Source organism: Chiloscyllium plagiosum, unplaced genomic scaffold, assembly GCF_037043375.1.
Source record: "Chiloscyllium plagiosum isolate Xiang-an unplaced genomic scaffold, Cpla_swu_hap1 HiC_scaffold_4, whole genome shotgun sequence".
NCBI classification, from domain to species: Eukaryota; Metazoa; Chordata; class Chondrichthyes; order Orectolobiformes; family Hemiscylliidae; genus Chiloscyllium; species Chiloscyllium plagiosum.
In genome coordinates, this window is record NW_028270142.1 from 77,057,007 (window position 1) to 77,079,532 (window position 22,526).

Here is a 22,526-nt window from a genome sequence, read left to right on the forward strand (position 1 = left end):
CATGCCATGTCGCTTCCAGGGGCTCACTCCACACAGAAGAGAGAGTCCCTCTCCAGGCTTCACAGGCTGGTCGACTCTGTAGCCACTCTGCCTCTGAAGATGCCCCTGCCACTTTAGATACAATCAAAATTGCCTTCCTACTGAACAGCTCTCTTGATCAGGTAGGTTTGAGCGAAAACTAAATAAAACTGAGAAAAGAAGAGGAAAAGGGAAAAAGATAAAAGAAGTGAATGAAAAGGACACGCATGGGCACAGGAGCCTGGACGTTGCCTACTCCACCAGCACTATCTTATTTGTATTCCATAAACTTTGGTAACATTTGGTTTGCCTCGCCCTTATTTTGCAGAGCGGAATGATTAAGGACAATGTAGAGATCTACCAAAAGTAAATGGTATAATTTTAAAATATCTTTGTACCAGCTCTTGCTCATTGAAAATGAAGACTGGGTATGGGCAATGCAATGTTATCCTTACCAAGAATCCATACATCATTTAACACATGGCACTTTTTACTGGAAAGCAGCTTATGTTTACTTCAACATTGTTTTCTTAAACAGAGTTTAAATTCTAAAACTACCTTGTTGGGATCAGTGCTCACTTTGCCTGGATCATGAATCCAGATATCTGCATTACCCAACTAGTCATTACAATCAAAATGCTATTAGATGCTCCTTATTTTATTAACAGTTGCCTTTTTTCCATTAAACAAATAACACTACATTTCTAATCAAGGACATTATACCATTCAAATCTAGCCATTGTTTTCAATTCTGAGAGACTGCATTATGGCAAATGAGAGCTGCAAACTTTGAAAGTTCTCTGTAGTTTTAAGAAGTAAAAATCATTGAAAAACTTCTGACCTGCACCTAAGCCATCATGGCCAATCACAAGCTTTTGTAAGTTGCCAAGGTGTACAGCTTTCACATAGAAGATATCAGTCTATAACAAATAATAAAGAAATGTTATATATACGCTTAAAGTAAAATATTGATTATCAATGATGCAACATTTTAAAATTATTACATGTATACAAAACAACTACATGACAATTTCTATAACAATTTCTATGGGCTGAATTTGATGCTCCCTTTAACATTTTTTGTCACTATCCACAATTCTACCAACCTTGGTGTCATCCGCAAATTTACCAATTTAAAAATAACGTATTTTAGCCATGGTTCACTTTTCCGTAAATGCACCCCCCACCCCAAGCTACAGCATAAATGCTGTCCCCACTACACTTTACTTCAGCTCTCAGTCATCTAACTTGAAACATTAGCTTGCTCTCTCTCCATAGATGCTGTTCCACCCACTGTGATTTCAATTGTTTTCCAAGAATCAGACATGTCCATTATTGAAAGTAATTTTGGCCTTCTTTATCTTATAGTTGTTGCCTCAGACAATACAAGAGTCTTCACTACCTTTGAAACAGAAGGATATGATGCCTGTCATCTTGCCAGTATTTGGTTGATGCCTCACTCAGTTAATTGCAGCCTTGATATTAAGGCACTCAATATCACCACACCTTTGGAAATTCAGCTCTTTTGTCCATGCTTGGAGGAGAAAGTGAGGTCTGCAGATGCTGGAGATCAGAGCTAAAAATGTGTTGCTGGAAAAGCGCAGCAGGTCAGGCAGCATCCAGGAAACAGGAGAATTGACGTTTCGGGCATAAGCCCTTCTTCAGGAATTCCTGAAGAAGGGCTTAGGCCCGAAACGTCGATTCTCCTGTTCCCTGGATGCTGCCTGACCTGCTGCGCTTTTCCAGCAACACATTTTCAGCTCTGTCCATGCTTGGACCAAGGTTGCAATGGGATCAAGAGCAAAATGACCAGGTAGGAGCACAAACTAGACATCACTGAGCAGGTTATTGCTGAGGAGAAAGTGAAGACTGCAGATGTTGGAGATCAGAGTCAAACAGTGTGGCACTGGAAAAGCATAGCAGGTCAGGCAGCATCCGAGGAGCAGATGAATCCATATGGATCATCAGGTTAATGCTGAGCATGTGCTGCTTTATAGCACTGTTGATGATACCTTCCAACACTTTCCTGATGATCAAGAGTTGATTGGTGGAGTGGTAATTGGTTGGGTTGGATGTGTCCTGCTTTTAGTGCACAGGATATACCCAAGCAATATTCCGCGTTGTTGGGTCGATGCCAATGTTGCAGCTACATTAAAACATCTCAGCTAGAGATTAAGCAACTTCTGGAGCATGTCTTTAGAGCTATTGCCAGAATGTTATCTGGGCCCACACCCATTGCAGCATCCATTGTTGTTTGATATCACATAGAACAAATCAAGTTAGATGAAGGAAAAATTTACTGCAGAAGCTGGAATCTGTACTGAAGACAACAAATACTGGAAATCACAGTGGGTGGAACAGCATCTATGGAGAGAGAGCAAGCTAATGTTTCAAGTTAGATGACTGAGAGCTGAAGTAAAGTGTAGTGGGGACAGCATTTATGCTGTAGCTTGGGGTGGGGGGTGCATTTACGGAAAATAGTGGGTGCAGGGTGCTAGTGAAGAATAGATGTTGATAGTTCAGATTAAACAATCAGAATGTGAGAATGGCAGAACAATGGTGTGTCTCCTGCCAGACTGAAAGGTGACTAAGTGGGATTGGGAGGGGGGGGGGGGGGGGGGGGGAGACATGATAAAATGTTAAAAGAAAGGAAAGAAACGTTCACAATTTGAAGATGTTGAACTCCATATTAAATCCAGAAGGCTATAAAGTGTCTAATCTGAAGATGAGATGTTGTTTGCACAGTTTGCGCTGTGATTCACTGGAACACTGCAGATCTGGACATGTGCGCAGGGCACTATGTTAAAATGACCAGCTACAGGAAGGTCAGGGTCCAGCTCGTGCACAGACTGGAAGTGTTCTGCAAGGCAGTAACCCTACCTGCATTTGGTTTCTCTAGTGTAGAATAGACCATATCGGGTGCAGTGAATATAATACATAAAATTGGAAGAGGTACAGATGAAATGCTACTTAGAGTCATAGAGTCAGATGTACAGTATGGAAACAGACACTTCAGTCCAACACGCCCATGCCAACCAGATAACCCAACCAAATCTAATCCCACGTGCCAGCATCCACCCCATATTCCTCCAAACCCTTTCTAATCATATACCCATCCAGATGCCTTTTAAATGTTACAATTGTACTAGCCACCACCACTTCCTCTGGCAGCTCATTCCAAACACGTACCATCCTCTGCGTGAAAAGATTGCCCCTTAGGTCTCTTTTATATTTTTCCCCTCTCACCCTAAACCAATGCCCTCTAGTTCTGGACTCCCCTGCTCCTCATGGTTTAATAAACCTCTGTAAACCCCTTAGCCTCCGACGCTCCAGGGAAAACACCCCCATTCTATTCAAACTCTCTCTATAGCTCAAATTCTCCAACCCTGGCAACATCCTTGTAAATATTTTTTGAATCATTTCAAATTCCACAACATCCTTCTATGCAATATTCCTAAAGTGGCCTAATGAATGTTCTGTACAGCCGCAACATAACCTCCCAACTCCTGTATAGGGGAACCTCGATTATCCGAATACCAATTATCCAAAAATCGGACTATCGGAAGGCGATCTCGAGGTCCCAGTAGAAACATTACATCAAAGACATGTTTCCAACAGTGATCGCGTCTTTTGTTTACAGTGATTAAACAGGCACCGTCTCCAAATGACTTACCTTCCACTCTCTCTTTGTCCCCACACTTTCCCCGGGGTTCTCTAGAGGGGTGTACCCGAACCACCACCCTCTCATCCCTCCCGTCCCAGGAATAATCTCTCCAACACTGTCCTATGCAGGGACAAACACGGAACCTGTCAAACATTTGCAGTAAAACGTTGTGTGTGGACATCTGGCTGTGCGTGTGCACGCGCGTGCTATTCGGAGACTTACCCCACAAAGGCAGCTGCAGCAGTCTTGTTGGTGTGCAGTCCAGATGCCCCGGAGAAGGAGCGGGGAGTGAACGGGATGGGACGGAGGGGGTGGGGTGGCGGGGGGCTTTGTTGGGGCAGGGGCTCGTGCTGGGGGGGCGGGCGGGGTGGTGTTGGACCAGGTTGGGGGGCAGGGTTGGAATGTGTTGTAGGGCGGGCAGCGGGGGGGGGGAAGGGTTGGACTGTGTTGTGGGGTGGGGGCAGGGGGTGGGTCTGGAATGGGTCAGGAGGCGGATTTGGACCAGGTTGGGGGCAGGGGCGGGTTTGGACCGGGTTGGGGGCGCAGTCTTGCGCTCTTTGTGCTGGGGGCGGGGGCAGTGTTGGACGGGAGGGTGTCGGGGGGGACGCTGTTGGATATGGGTAGGCGGGCAGGGGGGTGGAGTTGGCGGTTGGGTGTCGCGCAATGTGTGCTGCTGCTAGTCTCCTGAACGGGGAGCAGACTTTAAAACACCGAGCCCCAGAGGAAAGGCATTTAATCGATTTTCCAAATACTTGATTATCCGAACGAAATAGTGCCTGCCCATCTCGTTCGGATAATCGAGTTTCCACTGTACTCAATACTCTGACCAAAAAAGGAAAGCATACCAAACACCTTCTTCACTATCCGATCTACCTGTGACTTCACATTCAAGGAACTATGAACCTGCAGTCCAAGGTCTCTTTGTTCAGCAACACTCCCTAGGACCTTCCCATTAAGTGTACAAGTCCTGTTTTGATTTGCTTTCCCAAAATGCAGCACTTTGCACTTATCTAAATTAAACTCCATCTGCCATGGCCCATCTGGTCCAGATCCTGTTGTAATCCGAAGTAACCTTCTTTGCTGTCCACTATACCTCCAATTTTGGTGTCATCTGCAAACTTACTAACTATACCTCTTATGCTCATATCCAAATCATTTACATAAACGGTGAAAAGTAATGGACCCAGCACCGATCCTTGTGGCACAGGCCTTCAGTCTGAAAAACAACCCTCCACCACCATCCTCTGTCTTCTACCTTTGAGCCAGTTCTGTATCCAAATGGCTAATTCTCTCTGTATTCCATGAGATCTAACCTTGCTAACCAGTCTCCCATGGGGAACCTTGTTGAATGCCTTACTGAAGTCCATACGGATCACGTCCACCCCTCTGCCCTAATCAACCCTCTTTGTTACTTCTTCAAAAAACTTAATCAAGTTTGTGAGACATGATTTCCCACACACAAGCCATGTTGACTATCCCTAATCAGTCCTTGCCTTTCCAAATACATGTACATCCAGTCCCTCAGGATTCCCTCCAACAACTTGCCTACCACCGACATCAGGCTCACTGGCTTGTCCTTACCACCTTTCTTAAATAGTGGCACCACGTTAGCCAACCTCCAGTCTTCCAGCACATCACCTGTGACTATCGATGTTACAAATATCTCAACAAGGGGCCAAGCAATCACTTCCCTCGCTTCCCACAGATTCTAGGGTACAGGTCCTAGGGATTTATTGACCTTTATGTGTTTCAAGACGTCCAGCACTTCCTCCTCTGTAAGATGGACATTTTTCAACGTGTCACCATCTATCACCCTGTATTCTATATCTTCCATATCCTTTTTCACAGTAAATACTGATGCAAAATATTTGTTAAATATCTCCCCCATTTCCTGCAGCTCCATACAATGGCCACCTTGCTGATCTTTGAGGGGCTCTATTCTCTTCCAAGTTAACCTTTTGTCCTTAATGTATTTGTCCTTAATGTATTTGTAAAAACCCTTTGGATTCTCCTTAATTCTATTTGCCAAAGCTATCTCATGTCCCCTTTTTGCCCTCTTATGTATACACCTACTTCGTTTGTACTCTTCTAAAGATTCACTCGATCTATCCTGTCTATACCTAACATATGCTTCCTTCTTTTTCTTAAGCAAACTCTCAATTTCTTTAGTCATCCAGCATTCCCTACATCTACCAGCCTTTTCTTTCACCCTAACAGGAATGTACAGTCTCTGGACTCTTATTATCTCATTTCTCAAGGCTTATCATTTTCCAGCCATCCCTTTACTTGTGAACATCTGCCCCCAATCAGCATTTGAAAGTTCTTGCCTAATACCATCAAAATTAGCCTTTCTCCAATTTAAAACCAACTTTTAGATCTGTTCTATATTTCACTTGGAAAGTAGACAAGCAGGAGACTGGAAGAGCACAGAAAGCCAGGCAGCTTCAGCAGTTGGAGAAGTTGATGTTTCAGGTATAACCCTTCTTCAGGGATGGAGTTGGGAAAGGGGGAGTTGCAGATAAAGAGTGGGGAAGGGTTATGGGTGGGCAGAGGAGTGGAGTGGTGTAGTAGTGATAGTTGAATACACGTGGTAGAAATGATTTGGTAGTTCGATATGAGGAATAAATCCAGCTGGTAGTTGGAAGAAGGTGTTAGTTGGAGCGATGGGAGGGAGAAGGCCAAGCTGGAAAGGGAGTCGAGCGATGGGTGAGAAAGTTATTTGAAGATGGAGAACTCAACGTTGAGTCTTCTAGGCTGCAGGCTGCGCAGGCAGAAGATGAGGTATTTTTCCTCCAATTTATGATCTAATTCACTGTGGTAATGGAAGAGACCGATAGCCATGTTGGACAGGGCGTGGGAAGGGAAATTGAAATGGGCAGTAACTGGGAGGTTAGCCTTGCCCTTACGGGGCCGGCTGAGATGCTTAGTAAAACATTCCCTAAGTTTATGTTTGGTGTCATTGATGTAGAGAAGACCACATCGGGAGCATCGGATACAGTAAACCAGGTTGCAGGATGGGCAGGTGAACTTCTGTCTCGCCTGGAAGGACTTTTGGAGCCCTGGATGGAGGTGAGGAAGGTTGCGTGTCAGGAGGTTTTGCCTCTTTTACGGTTGCAGGGGAAGGTACCGGGGGGATTGATGGGGAGGGTGCCACAAACCAAGGAGTGGAGAAGGGAATGGGCCTTGCGGAAGAGGTGGAGACGAGAAGATGTTCTTGGTGGTGGAGTCTCGTTGGAGTTAGATTGGATGCGGAGACAAGTGGGGTGGAAAGTGAGGACAAGCAGGACCCTGTCATTATTATGTTTGGACAGATCAGGATTTAGAGCAATGGAGCCAGGAATGGAGGAAATGCGGTGAAAGGCTGCCTGGATGATAAAGGGGGGAAAAGCACATGGTTTAAAATAGGTGGACATCTCAGATGCTTGGGATTGGACCGTCTCCTTGACAGAGCAGATATGACAGAGATAGAGGAATGTCAAAAACAGAATGGAGCTTTTGCAAGATATTGGGTGAGGGGATGTGTAGTCCAGGCTGTTATGGGAGTTGGTGGGTTTGTAATAAATGTCAATCTGTAAACTGTTGCTGGAGATGGAAACAGAAACGTCAAGGAAGGGGAGGGAAGGGTCCAGATAAACCAAGTGAATTTAACGGCAGGGTGGAAGTTTTTGGCAAAGTCGAAGAACTGCTCCAGTTCAGCCTGTGTGCAGGATGCAGCACAGCACCGATGCAGGCATCAATGTAACGACAGAAGAATTGGTGAACAGTACCGGTGTATATACTGATGAGGGACTGTTTGACGTGGCTGACAAAGAAGCAGGCATAGCCATGTGAATGCCCATGGCCACTCCCTGAATTTGAAGGAAATGGGAAGAGGTGAAGGAAACGTCATTGAAGGTGAGGACTAAATCAGCAAGGCAGAGGAGGGTATTGGTGGAGGGGAACTAGATGGGTCTGTTGGAGAGGAAGAAACTGAGGACTTGCAGACTGTACTTGTGGGGAATGGAGGTGTATAAGGACTAAACGTCCATGGTGAAGATGAAACGCTGTGGGCCGGGGAACTCAAAGTTTCCAAAGAGGTGGAGGGCGTGATTGGTGTCCCGCACATAGGTGGAAACTAACTGGACCAAGGGGGAGAAGATGGAGTCAAGATAGGAAGAAATGAGTTCAGGGGGGCAGGAGCATGTGGAGATGATGTGTCAACCAGGGTCATTGGGACTGTGGATCTTGGGGAGCAGGCAGAACTGGGCAGTGAGGGGCTGGTGGGCTATGAGGTTGGAGGCGGTGGAGGGGACATCACTAGATACAATGAGGTCATGAACAGTATGAGTGATTTTGCCTGATGGGCCACGGTAGGGTCGTGATCAAAGGGGAGGTAGGACATGGTGTTGGAGATCTCTGCGGCAAAGAGGTCTGTCCTCCAGACCACAACCGCCTTTGTCAGTGCGTTTGATAGTGAAATGGGGTTTGGTGCCGAGAGAGTGGAACGCTGCACGTTCAAAGGAGGTGAGGTTGGAGTTGGTGGGGGGGGGTGGAGACATCAAGCAGCTGATATCGCGTGAGCAGTCAGTAATCAAGGGGTTTAGAGTGGTAAGAGGCCAGGAGGGGGTGTCCAGGTGGATGAGGAAGGTTGGAGACGTGAGAAAGGGTCCTCGGAGGGTAGTTGAGACTCTTCATTTGGAAAGACTATTCAGCCCCTTGGATGAAGAGAGCAGGGGCGGTGGTGAAGGGGCAGGTGTTGCACGTTCTGTGGTTACATGGAAAGTAGAGATGGGGGTGGTGTTGGTAGTTGTGTCCTGAAGGGAACTATCCTCTGAAATGCAGACAGGGAGAGTGAGGGGAAGACGTGCTTGACGGTGGTGTTCTGCTGGAGTTATCTGGAATGATGGAGAATGATCCTTTTTATGCGGAGGCTGGTGAGATGAAAAGTGAGGACAAGGGAACTGATCATGCAGTTGTGAGTGATGGGAAGAAGCAAGGACAGAAGCACAGGTGATAAGCTGGATGCGGTTGAGGATCCTGTCAACCACAGTGGGAAACCATGATTATGGACGAGTATAGAGATGTAGAGCACGGAAACAGATTCTTCAGTCCAACACGTCCATTCTGACCAGACATCCTGAATTAATCTAGTCTCATTTGCCAGCACTTGGACCATATCCCTGTAACCCCTTCCTATTCATATAGATGCCTTTTAAATGCTGTACAGTAGTCTCTACCATTTCCTCTGGCAGCTCATTCCATAAATGCACCACCCTCTACGTGAAAAAAGTTCCCCTGTCACCCGAAAGCTATGCCCGCTAGCTCTGGACTCCCCTCTATAAACCTCTATAAGGTCACCCCTCAGCCTCTGACGCTCCAGGGAAAATAGCCCCAGCCTATTCAGCCCCTCCCTATAGCTCAAACCCTCCAAACACTGGCAACATTCTTGCAACATTTCTCTGAACCCTTTCAAGTTTCACAACATCTTTCCTATAAGCAGGGAAACCAGAATTGCACACAATATTCCAAAAGTGGCCTAACCAATGTCCTGTGCAGCCTCAAATTAAATTAGGATCAAACTAGGAATAAGCTGCAAGCATTTAATCATATTCAGAGGTTGTTGTTCTGAGCAACACTAATCACCAATGCATCTGCAATATTATCACCCCAATAATAGAAACAGAAAATATCCGACAAGTTGGCTGACTTCTGGTAAAGAAATGCAGGACAATACTTTAGGATGACTGTTTTCATCAGAACATTCCACCAGTAGCTCAAACCCTGTAAGCCTGGCAACATCCTTGTAAATCTTTTCTGAACCCTTTCAAGTTTTACAACATCCTTCCTGAAAGAGTTCATAAAAGATTTACAAGGATAAAGGTTTGCAGGGCAGGAGGTGGCCACTCAGCCCATTATGCCAGAGACAATTCTCTGTTGGAACAATTGAAAATTAATTTCACAATCCTAACCATGGCTGGAAGGTCAGTAAGCCATTTAACATGAAGAAGTTTTATTTATGTTCGCTCCAATACAAAATAGCTTGCCTGGGTGCTCATCAATCCATTCTGTGTCTAGGGTGGATCTGGTTTGTGTCAATCAGGATAACTAGAACAAAACCAGAGCTTCCCAACACAAAGACATGTTACATGTGCATAACACCTTTGACATACCAAAATATCTCAAAGCACAAATCCATGGACCAAAAGCTGGATTTAGGTTTGGCAGCAAGACTGATCATGAGATATTAAGGCAGATGGTCGAAAGCCAGGTCAGAGGGGAAGGTTTAAGGGGCACCTTAGAGAGACACTGCAGTTTAGAGAGAGAATTCAGTAGCTCCAGTCCTTGGCAATTTCACTGCCAATAAAAGGCCACTGAAGAGGTGGAATCTAGGCCAAATCAACATTTTGCTCTGATGAAGGATTACACCCACTAATAGGCTGGTTGATAATTCCCAGTTGGTATTTGAGCAGATTAAATCAGGAAAAAATGTTTCCACTCACAAAAAAGATCCAATGCAAGGGGACAGTGATTTCGACTAACAGGTAAAAGTAAACAAACACAGAAATTGCTGGAAACGTTTAGCAGGTCTGGCAGCATCAGTAGAGAAAAATCAGAGTTAATGCTTCGGGCTGATTGACCCTTCCTCAGAACTGGTAAAAGTAAAGCTCTTTTTCCTCAACACAGCAGCTGATTAGGGTTGGCATCCACTGACCGACTGTTTTGGACAAAGGTTCAATGATGATATCCAAAGAGAAACGGTTAATAAAAAAGGAGCAACATGAGGTTGGGGGAGAAGACAGGAGATGGCTTTCACCATTTTATGCAATTGGAGAGCCAGCCTAAGTGCAATGGGCCAAATGGTCATCTCCTGTGTCATGTTCCCTCCTTCTCCCTTCCATCCCTCTGACTGACCCTCCTTCCAACTACCAACCAGATTCATTCCACCTATCGACCTACCAAGTTGTACCTACCGCCTGTATTCACCTATCACTACCTCACCACTCCGCCTCTCTCCCCAACCATAACACTTCCCCCCTTCTGTTTATCTGCAGCTCCCCCTACCCCCACCTCCATTCCTGAAAAAGGGTTATACCTGAAAAGTTGACTTTTCCACCTCCTGATGCTGCCCAGCTTGCTGTGCTCTTCCAGCCTCCTGCTTGTCTACTTTCCAAGTTAGGCAGCATTTCATCTGTACCTTCTCCAGTCTTATGTATTGTATTCACTGCATCCAATACACTACACTGGAGAAACCAAATGCAGATAGGGTGACTGCCTTACAGAACACCTCCAGTCTGTGCATAAGCAGGACCCTGATCTACCTGTAGCCGGTCATTTTAACACAGTGTCCTGCACACATGTCCAGATATCTGTTATCAGCATGCTGCAGTGAATCACAGTGCAAGCTGGACGAAAATCTCATCTTCAAACTGTGAACATATCTTCCCTTTTTTTAGTATGTTATCATGTTGTCCCCTCCCCCCATACCACTTAATCTCCTTTCAGTCTGGCAGGAGACACACCATTGCTCTGCCATTCTCACATTCTGATTGTTTAATCTGAAGTAACAACATCTTTTCTTCACTGGCACCCTGCACCCACTATCCCCCGCAATTGCCACACCCCCACCCTCCCCAAAAACTACAGCATAAATGCCCCTCCACACTGCTTCAGCTCTGATGAAGAGTCATCTTGACTCAAAATGTTAGCTTGCTCTCTCTCCATGGATGCAGGTCTGACCCGCTGTGATTTCCAGCATTTGTTGTTCTCAAATTGGATGAAAAATGGCATCTACGATTATGTGATTTTTCTGGAATCTGAATGCTTCAGCCTTATCTTTTGCACTGATATGCAGAGCTTCCCCTTAATTGTTTTGGTGAGGATGAGGTTTATCTCTCATTAGCTCCCTTACCACCTAATCCAGCAGTAACATCCTTTAGACTTGAGTAACTCATGCTATAGTGCTGGAGATTGAGATTCTCCCACCCAGAGTACGTTCAGCACCTTTGCCACCTCAGCAATTCCTCCAAGTTCAACATGGACGAGTACTAATCCATCAGCTGAGGGGGAATATGGCAATGAACAGGAGTTTTCCTTGCTAATCTGATATCATGAAACTTCATAGGGTCTAAAATCAATGTTTGGGAATGTCAGGGCAACTTCCTTCCAAAGTATACCAACCTCTGCTGGACATGTCCTAATCCCATCGATAGGGCTGGTGTTGGCAGTATCTGGAACATTGTATGTAAGCTCATTGTATGTGAGCATGAATACAAGGCAGGCTACTGCTCTCCCAATGTTGGCACTAACCCCAGATGTAAAGTGGACTATGCAAGTTTGTCATTATTATTTTCAGTTCCTAGATTGATGCCAGTTAGTTCATTGGGTTTCATTCCCTTTCTGAGACTTTCTAGCCGTTATTTCAATTGAGTGGCTTGCTTAGCCATTTGTGAGGAAAGCCGAGTCTCCTGATCTAGAAGCCCACATAGGCCAGACCAGGTGAGAGCAGCAAATTCCTGTTCAGTACATGAGTGAACCAGATGATCAGCAATGATTTTATTGTCATTATTTGACTTTAAGTTCCAGATTTTTATTGAATTCAAATTACACCATCGGCTCTGGTCTCCACATGTCAGGACCAACTGTCATGAGTTGAGACCCACTGCAATTCCATGGCTATTCAGTATAGAATCGACATCTCAAAAATTGCCAATTCTTGGCCCTCATGGCATTGTTAATGAAGCTTTAACTTAGATGATGGAAGAGCACCGAGAAGAGTATATTGGGAAACAAAGGTTGACTGCTTTGATTTATGTAATACTGATCATGTTAAGTTAAACATGAACTTAGCTTTTTCACAGTTATTCAGGGTCATTTTGGGCATTCTAACAATTGGGTTATGGTTGGCTTACACTTACTCAAATCTAGGTCACTGACTGTGGCCGGTTCACGTTTGCATAATATCAAGCTTCAAGATAATAATCTCTGCAATATATGGAGGATGCTTTTATTTTGCAGTAACATACAGAAGTTAAATATGCACATATTTTATTCATTGAGACTTTATTTGCATTTAGACATTTCTCTGTTACAGCACTGAGACTGTATTTATTCTCTGGTTTATTAAGTATAGAGGTTTTGTTTATATAGACAAGTGCATTTCCATCAGTATATTTCTTACCCAACCAGATTATGACAGTTAACACAATTATATCATAGCTACTAAACTGATGTCGTGCCATCTGTTTGGTGGGTATTGATTTCAAATCATCTTTATTTGCAAGTGTAGTTGTTAATGGAAAAGCTGTGTTTTGTAGTAGGAAGCAATTAGAGTCATAGAGATGTACAGCATGGAAACAGACCATTCAGTCCAACTCGTCCATGCCAACTAGAATCAAGTCCCATTTGCTAGCATTTGGCCCATATCCCTCTAAACCCTTCCTATTCACAAATCCATCCAGATGCCTTTTAAATGTTGTAATTGTACCAGCCTCTGGCAGGTCATTCCATGCATGCACCACCCTCTACATTAAAAAAAAGCCCCTTAGGTCCCTTTTAAATATTTCTCCTCTCACCCTAAACCTATGCCCTGTAGTTCTTGGCTTCCCCCACCCCAGGGAAAATACCTTGTCTATTTACTCTATCCCTGCCCATCCATTTTATAAATTTCTATAAAGGTAACCCCTCGGCCTCCAACACTCCAGGGAAAACAGCTCCAGCCTATTCAGTCTCTCCCTATAGCTCAAAGTCTCCAACCCTGGCAACATCCTTGTAAATCTTTTCTGAACCCTTTCAAGTCTGACAATATCCTTCCTACCAGAGGGAGACCAGAATTGCACACAATATTCCAAAACCTAACCAATGTCCTGTATAGCTGCAACACGACCAACCAACTCCTATACTCAATGCACTGACCAATAAAGGAAAGCATACTAAACACCTTCTTCATTATCCTTTCTACCTGCAACTCCACCTTCAAGGAACTATGAAGCTACACTCCAAGGTCATTTTGTTCAGCAACTAGGAATTTTCCATTAAGTGTATAAGTCCTGCTCTGATTTGCTTTTCCAAAATGGAGCACCTCACATTTATCTAAATTAAATTCAATCTACCACTCCTCAGCCCATCTGATCAAGATCCCATTGTACTCTGAGGTAACCTTCTTGGCTGTCCATTATACCTCCAATTTTTGTATCACCTGCAAATTTATTAACTATATCACCCATATTAACATCCAAATCATTTAAATAAATGACAAAAAGTAGTGGACCCAGCATCAAGCATTGTGGCACTCCACTGTATTTCCCTACATTCTATATCTTCCTTGTCCTTCTCCACAGCAAACATTGATGCATAATACTTGTTTAGTATCTCCCCATCTCCTGTAGTACCACACATAGGCATCCATGCTGATCTTTAGTGCCCTATTCTCTCTCTAGTTACTCTTTTGTCTTTAATATATTTGTAAATTCCTTTTGGATTCTCCTTAACCCTATTTGCCAAAACTCATTCATGTTCCCTTTTTGCCTGCCTGATTTTCCTCTTAAGTATACTCTTACTGTCTTTATACTCTCCTAAGTATTCACTCAATCTCTGTTGTCTGTACCTGACATATTCTTCTTTCTTTTTAGATGCTGAAAATCTCAGCACTGTTAGATGCTATCTAACAATACTGACAGTTTCAATTAATAACATATCTACGTGTGCATTATTATGGACTCTAGGGACTGTGGTTCACAATTTCCCGGTGTAGTAATCCTCTTGACAGGAATTTCCATTATAAGAATCAAGATAAGGATCACACCATTTTACTCTTTGAACCTGTTCTGTCTTTCAAAATAATCATGGCTGATCTGTTGCCTCAACTCCACTTTCCTGTCCAATTCCAGATTCCTTGAGGTAGATTTACGTTATCTCAGCCTTTGAATAGTTCAATGATGGTGCATCCACAAATCTATGGCTAAAGTTTTACAAAAAATTACTACTCTTTGACTGAAGAAGTTTCTCCCCATCTCATTCTTGAATGATCAGCCCACTATTGTGAGATTATGTCCCCATTTTCTAGATTCCACAGTCAGGAAAATAACCATTGTGCCTACCCTCAAACCCTATCATAATCTTATATTTTTCAATGAGACCGCTCCTCATTGTTCTAACCTTCAGAAAGAACACAGATTTGCAGTTTACTCAGCCTGTTGTTATAAAACAGCCCTCACATCTTAAGAACCAACTTAGTGAATCTTTGTTGTACAATCTTCAACACAGCTTTTACTTCAATGATTCAGCAACCTTGAGACCAGGTCTTTGCTGGAGCAGAGTATTTGTGGTACTACAAGTGGTTAACAGTATCTGGGCCCCATCCCTACCCTAAGCATAGAGATTGCAGCCCATGACCTGAATGTAGTGGCCCCAGCCCAAATCTGACCCGAACTGAAGCACAGTAGACCAGATCAAAGGTGGTGCCCAATCATGGAAGTGGTTGGGCCAATGAGTGCCACATAAGGGAGTGTGACAATGTTGTGTCATTAAGTGGTTATTTTGTCCTGCATTTGTTTGAAGAGAGGTTTTAAAGTAGAGGTAGAGTGCAGCCTACCAAAGCAGTAGAGTAAATAGCTTGAGCCCTTGGTTTTGTTTTTAAATATTGGAACATTACAAGCAACAATAGAACAATATGAATGGGTGTGGTCAAAGTCCCACAGATTCAGGATTTTTAGTTAACTTTCACCAGCTACTGTTGGGATTTTGAACAGGTGGAAGTTGTTTTGGTCCCTTTCTTGGTTACAGCAAAAAAACTGTGGGTTCCCTGCCTGCTGGGAGTTGCATGTGAAATAATCTACATTTTCAATTTGCCTTTCACCAACAGTGTCTTTATAGGATGTTACTATATTGGACCAATTAATTAGTCATAGTTATAGAGTCACAGAGACGTATAGCACGGAAACAGACTCTTCGGTCCAACCTGTCCATGCCGACCACATATCCTAACCTAATCTAGTCCCATTTGCCAGTATTTGGCCCATATCCCCCGAAACACTTCCTATTCAAATAACGATCCAGATGCCTTTTAAATGCTGTAATTGTAACAGCCTCCACCACTTTCTCAGGCAGCTCATTCCATACACGCACTACACTGCATGAAAAGCTGCCCCTTAGGTCCCTTTTTGTCGTTCCCCTCTCACCTTAAATGTTTACCCTTTAGTTCTGGACTCCCCCACCCCAGGGAAAAGAACTTGTCTATCTACCCTATCCATGTTCCTCATAATTTTATAAACCTCTATAAGGTCACCCCTCAGCCTCCGACGCTCCAGAAAAAACAGCTCCAGCCTGTTCAGCCTCTCCCTATAGCTCAAATCCTCCAACTCTGGCAACATCCTTGTAAATCTTTTCTAAACCCTTTCAAGTTTCATAACATCCTTCCAACAAGAAGGAAACCAGAATTGCATGCAATATTGCAAAAGTGGCCTAACAATGTTCTGTACAGCCGCAGCATGACCTCCCAACTCCTATACTCAATGCTCTAATCAATAAAGGAAAGCATACCAAACACCTTCTTCACTACCTTATTTACCTGTGACTCTACTTTCAAGGAAATATGACCTGCACTCCAAAGTCTCTTTGTTCAGCAACACTCCCTAGTACCTTACCAGTAAGTGCACAAATCCTGCTTTGATTTGTTTGTCCAAAATGCAGCATCTCACATTTATCTGATTTAAACTCTATCTGCCACTCTCAGCCCATTTGCCCATCTGATCAAGATCTCATTGTACTCTGAGGTAACCTTCTTCACTGTCAACTACATCTCCAACTTTGATGTCAGCTACAAACTTACCAACTATACCTCCCATGTTCACATCCATCGCATTTATATAAATGACAAAACGTAGTGGTCCCAGCACGGATCCTTGTGGCATTCTATTGATCACAGGCCTCCAGTCTGAAAAGCAACCTTCCACCACCATGCTCTGTCTTCTACCTTCGAGCCAGTTCTGTATCTAAATGGCTATTTCTCCCTGTATTCCATGAAATCTAAGCTGAAAATATGTTGCTGGAACAGCGCAGGTCAGGCAGCATCCAGGGAACAGGAGAATCGACGTTTCGGGCATAAGCCGAAATCTAACCTTGCTAATGTATAATTTATAAAATCACTTTGGATTCTCCTTAACCTGGTTTACCAAAGCTATCTCATGTTCCCTTTTTGCCCTCCTGATTTCCCTCTTAAGTATATTCCGACTGTCTTTATACTCTAAAGATTCATTTGATCTCTCCTTAACCAAAACCTCAATTTCTCTAGTCATCCAGCTTTCCCTACACCTACTAGCCTTTCCTTTCACCCTAACAGGAATATACTGTCTCTGGACTCTCATCTCATTTTTGAAGGCTTCCCATTTTCCAGCCATCCCTTTATCTGCAAACATCTGCCCCAATCAGCTTTTGAAAGTTCTTGTCTAATACCGTCAAAATTAGCCTTCCTCCAATTTAGAACTTCAACTTTTTGATCCGGTCTATCCTTTGCCAGGCATTTGCAGGCTTGCCTGGCACTTGAATTAATCTTTTTGAGAAACTACACTAACTTTTGTCCTAGTCAGAAACTATTCCTCAATTCAGCTTCTTGAATCCCTGCATGATGGTTGAATTTCACAGGATGCAAATGTCACGGCAGCTTCCTAATTGTTGTATGTTGACGCTCAATATCCATTATTTTACATCACAAATAATTTGACATTGGGAGTGGAATCCTTTCTTTCTGATTAATGGCAATGATATCCAAATTGTCAGATAAAGACAAGGCCTTCGACAAGGTTCCTCATGGTAGATTGGTTAGTAAGTAACATGAGTTCCGTGGAGGGGTAACCAATTGAATACAAAATTGGCTTGATGATTGGACACAAACTGGTGATAGTGATTTGTTGTTCAGACTTGAGGCCTGTGAACAGTGCTGTGCTGCAAGGATTGGTGCTGGGTTCATTGTCTTTCATCATTTATATACATGATTCATATGAGAATAACAGGAGGTATTGTTAGTTAGTTTGCAAGTGACACCAAAATTGGTAGTATAGTGGAGAGTGAAGGTTATATAAGTCTACAACGGGATCGTGATCAACTGGGCCAATGGGATGAGGAATGGCAGATGGAGCTTAACTTAGATAAATGTGAGGTGTTGCAATTTGGTGAGACAAACCAGGGTAGGACTTCCACAGTTAATTGTAGGGCTCTGGGGAGTGCTGTCAAACAGACCAAGAAGTACAGGTACATAGTTTCTTGAAAGTGGTGTCACAAGTAGACAAGGTGGTGAAGAAGCTGTCTGGCATGCTTACCTTCATCAGGTGGAGCATTGAGTACAGGAGTTTGGATGCCATGTTATAGCTGTACAAGACATTGATAAGGCCACATTTGGAGTACTGCATACAATTCTGGTAGCTCTGTTATAGGAAGGATGTTATTAAATTGAAAAGGGTGCAAAAAAAAAAAAAGTTTGTTGCGAAGACTGGAAGTCTGGGTTAAAAGGAGAGCCTGGGACTTTTCTCCTGGAGGATAGCAGGCTCAAAAGGTACCTGTTAGAAGTTTATAAAATTATGAGATTCATAGATAAGATGAATAGCCATGTTCTTTTCAGGGTAAGGGAATCCAGAAGTAGAGGGCATATATTTAAGGTGAAAGGGGAAAGATTTAAAAAGAGATCTGAGGGACAACTTCTTTCACACAGAGAGTGGTACGTATATGGGACAAGCTGCTCGAGGCACATATAAGTGCAACATTAAAAAGGCATTGACAGGTACATTGATAGGAAAGGTTTAGAAGGATATGGGCCAAATGTAGGCTAGTGGGACTAGTTCAGATTAGTAAACCTGGTCAGCATGGATTAGTTGAGTTTCCATGCTATAGGAGTCTAGGACTCTAGCTAAAGTCAAATGGACAGCCCTCTGCATCTTTGGGAAGCAAATAAACCAACAGAGTTTAAAGGTTTTATGCAAAATGTAGGGCATTGTTAATAGCAAACTACTCTTTGGAAAATGATATTTTCAACTGACAAATGCAGACAAATATAACTCCGAGCTATTACAGAGATCGTGTAAATGTAATTGAGTTCCGGAGTCCTGAGGTCATGTTGCAGTTGTATAAGACTCTGGTGTGGCCGCATCTGGAGTATTGTGTCCAGTTTTGGTCGCCATACTATAGGAAGGATGTGGAGGCACTGGAACGGGTGCAGAGGAGGTTTACCAGGATGTTGCCTGATATGGTAGGAAGATCGTATGAGGAAAGGCTGAGGCACTTGGGGTTGTTTTCATTGGAGAAAAGAAGGTTTAGGGGTGACTTGATAGAGGTGTACAAGATGATTAGGGGTTTAGATAGGGTTGACCATGAGAACCTTTTTCCACGTATGGAGTCAGCTATTACAAGGGGGCATAGCTTTAAATTAAGGGGTGGTAGGTATAGGACAGATGTTAGGGGTAGATTCTTTACTCAGCAAGTCGTGAGTTCATGGAATGCCCTGCAAGTAGCAATGGTGGATTCTCCCTCTTTATGGGCATATAAACAGGCATTGGATAGGCATATGGAGGATAGTGGTCTATTGTATGTTAGGTGAGCTTGGATCGGCGCAACATCGAGGGCCAAAGGGCCTGTACTGCGCTGTATTTTTCTATGTTCTCTCATCCATAGCTGACTTGTAGGCTGAGGACAAACTTGAAAAATCAGGGCCATGGTTACTTTCAGTTGTAACGGTATGCAAAATGATGATAAAAAACAAAATAACTGCGAATGCTGTAAATCAGAAACATAAACAAAAGTTGCTAGAAATGCTCAGCAGGTCTGGCAGTATCTGTGAAGGGAAATCAGAGTTAACGTTTCAAACTCAGAGGTTTGAGGGAAGGGTCTCCTAAAAGTTGAGAACCCTTCCAACATCAACTCTCAGTCAGCACCAGACCCAAAACATTAACTTTGATTTCGCATCACAGATGCTGCCAGAACTGCTGAGCTTTTCCAGCAACTTCTGTTTTTGTTTCTGCAAACAGTTGATCATAACTTCAGTTATAGTTTTTTTTTAAAAGAAATTCAGCTGGCCTATGGCTTCATTGGTAAAACAGTCTAATGGTTCACAGCAGTTTTTGTTCTGGCATATCCCACATTGCCTGAAACCTTTCTGACATACAAATGGGAAAAATAATAAGTGGGATGCTGCCTTTTCCATGAAATATCATTCTCATGATTTATCTTGGCTGTTCTATATCCCTTGTCCCTTTTAATTAAGTACAGCAGAATGCCCATTGCTGGTGTTTAGTCATGGAGATCAAAAGGAGGTGGAGGGGTGATGATTGGGGTTGGTTGATGTTGGAAGGGATCACAACTTTTTGGGGAAATTTAGCACGTCAATGACATCTCGGTCTGAGTGTGAGCAAAGGCTTATTTTAAATTACTCCACATCCTGAAAGCAAACTTCAGGGATTCAGGTAAAAGACTTGGGGATACACATGTACTCCAATTTCAACATAAAAATTACATCATGGAGCTATGTGGTTTCCTTTATCTCCAAATGTAGATTGATGTCAATACTTTGGGGGAATTAAAGCATGGTTGTTGCACCACTAGATGGAGAGGAAGAACTATGGAAATTTGTGAGATAATTCAAAGCACTGCTGATGAAAATAGTCAAGAAAAGCCAGGCAATTCACTTGGTGTTCACTTTCAACTACTGCACAAAAGCACGGGTTAGAAGATTTCTCTTACTAAGAATAGTCATTGATTCATAGAATCCAAACTGTATGGAAATAGGCCATTCTACCATTGAGTCCACACTGACCCTCTGAAGAACATTCCACCAAGACCCAATAGCACTTCCCCTCCCACCCCACATTTCCCAGGGCAAACCTTAACTTGCATATCCCTGGACACTATGGGCAATTTAGCACGGCCAATCCACCTAACCTGCACATCCTTAGACTGTGGGAGGAAACCAGAGCACCCAGAGGAAATCCAAGCAGACACGGGGAGAATGTGCAAACTTCACATATACAGTCACCCAAAAGGTGTAATCAAACCCAGGTCCCCGGCACTATGAGACAGCAGTGCTAACCACTGAGCGTGCAAAATATAGTCATTTTACATACATATTCTATATGTAAGGTAAAAATACAAGGAAATTCCAAGCCATTAATTTTCACTATCACTTATGTTATCATCCTATTTCAAACATCTGATAGTCTGGCTATAGCACTTCTGACTGTAAATCTGCTCTCTTCCTCTTGTTTCATCATACTGGAAAAGTGAAGGGTAAATCACAAGCATTGTGGTAATTTACTTTGCTCAATAAAATCCAATTAAAATTGTAATAAAACACATTGATTAATAGAAAGAAAACTTAGGTCACAACATCAAATTCCAAACCTGGCCTTTGCGAAACTTCAATGGATTATTTGATCTAATAAGTTGCCTTGAGCCTGTGTCGCCTTGTTTGCCATATATGACAATAAAGACATTAGCTTCTGTACCACCATTCCAAAGATCTCCAGTTACAACAAGGACTTCATACTTCGTCACTGAAAGTAAAATCTTAAATTAATATCTCGCACATCAATTTTCTTTCCACGACTGAGTTCTTGAATTAACAGAAACTCTACCATTAGTTCAGTAATAAATTATTTACAATTTGTTTATCATATTTAAAGCTACACATTAAGCAAAATAACAATAAAGTAGCACCTTCAATATGGAAGAAGTTAAAACATATTGAGGAGAATAGTTGCAAAGTTATTGGGACATTAAAAGAGTGATTGAAGGTCATGTCAATCCATGGGTTAAAGGCAGACAGTGAAACAAAGTTTTTAGAAGAATATTCTGGATTATGGTCAAGATGATGACTTAAAAGACAACTTTCTATCCCTAAAGATGTGAATAATGGCGTGGACGTACATAGAAAACCAGACCTTTGGAGGTGGTGGATGGCAGTGGGGGGATACATAATTCAAAGAGGTTGGAAGTGCTAAGCCATAGAAGGAGTTACTTAGGTATATTCATTGGATCCATTAAGGATAAGGTAAAGATAAGCAATTCCACAAGATAACAAATAAACAAATTTGTTATAGGACAGGATAGGGACAGCCACAAGTTGGAATTTTTGGAGGATGGGAACACGGATTAATTGAAACAATTGAATGTGGAACATTGGTAGAACAGTTATCACAATAATGAGACAGAAGCAGATTCTAATGCAGAGTTAGAAGGAAGCAGGTTTGGTCAAGCAGAGGATTTGAATGATCAAGCATAATTCATAGCTTTGTCTGTTGCATGAAAATGGAATTCATAGCAAATACTAAAAGCAATTGCTTCAGCCCTGTTTGGTGTTTAGCCAGACGAGGTTATGACTCATTTGAAACTTGATGTCAATGAAATGGCATGAAAGTAGTAACAGAGTCAAGAGAATGGTAAATAGTTAGAATGAGAATACAATACAAAAGAGCACACAATATGGAGGCTAATTCAAGCCTGCTGACAATGTTAACAATCACCACAAATAGATGAAGAGGAAGAGGTAACTGTAGATAATACTATGGGAAAATTTCAGAGGTGATAATGTTAAGGGAGAAAAAGCCGTTGCTGGAAATGTAGGTTTTCAGATATGCAGGGTAGAGCCATGCAAAACCAGAATCTTAGATTGAACCGAAGGGTCTGCTTCCATGCTATACATCTCTATGACTCTATGACAAGTTGTTGAATCACGATATGATTGTGTGTCAAATACTAAAGAGGCGGAGAATAAGAGGGAGATGGTCACAATCACAGAGGATATTTGTGATGACTTTGACTCTGGAAATTTCAATACTGAGAGACAGGTGGAAGTTGAACTAGATGGAGTCCTACAGGACAAATCCAA

The 22,526-nt window shown here is 42.9% G+C and overlaps 1 protein-coding gene across 7 annotated transcripts in view; it reads right to left on the minus strand.

Annotated features, from left to right (window-relative positions):
- LOC122549101 (lipoxygenase homology domain-containing protein 1-like) overlaps window positions 1-22,526 on the minus strand; it is a 326,386-nt gene that overhangs the window by 198,138 nt on the left and 105,722 nt on the right. For all 7 annotated transcript variants that reach the window (XR_015756989.1, XM_087986387.1, XM_087986386.1 and 4 more), the window contains 2 exons: window positions 21,041-21,192; window positions 860-938 (listed from right to left, as the gene is read on the minus strand). Coding sequence is in view for 6 of the 7 variants with exons in the window: in XM_087986387.1 (XP_087842513.1) it covers window positions 860-938; window positions 21,041-21,192 (231 nt within the window). In the remaining variant the exon portion in view is untranslated. The remainder of the gene's footprint in view (window positions 1-859; window positions 939-21,040; window positions 21,193-22,526) is intronic.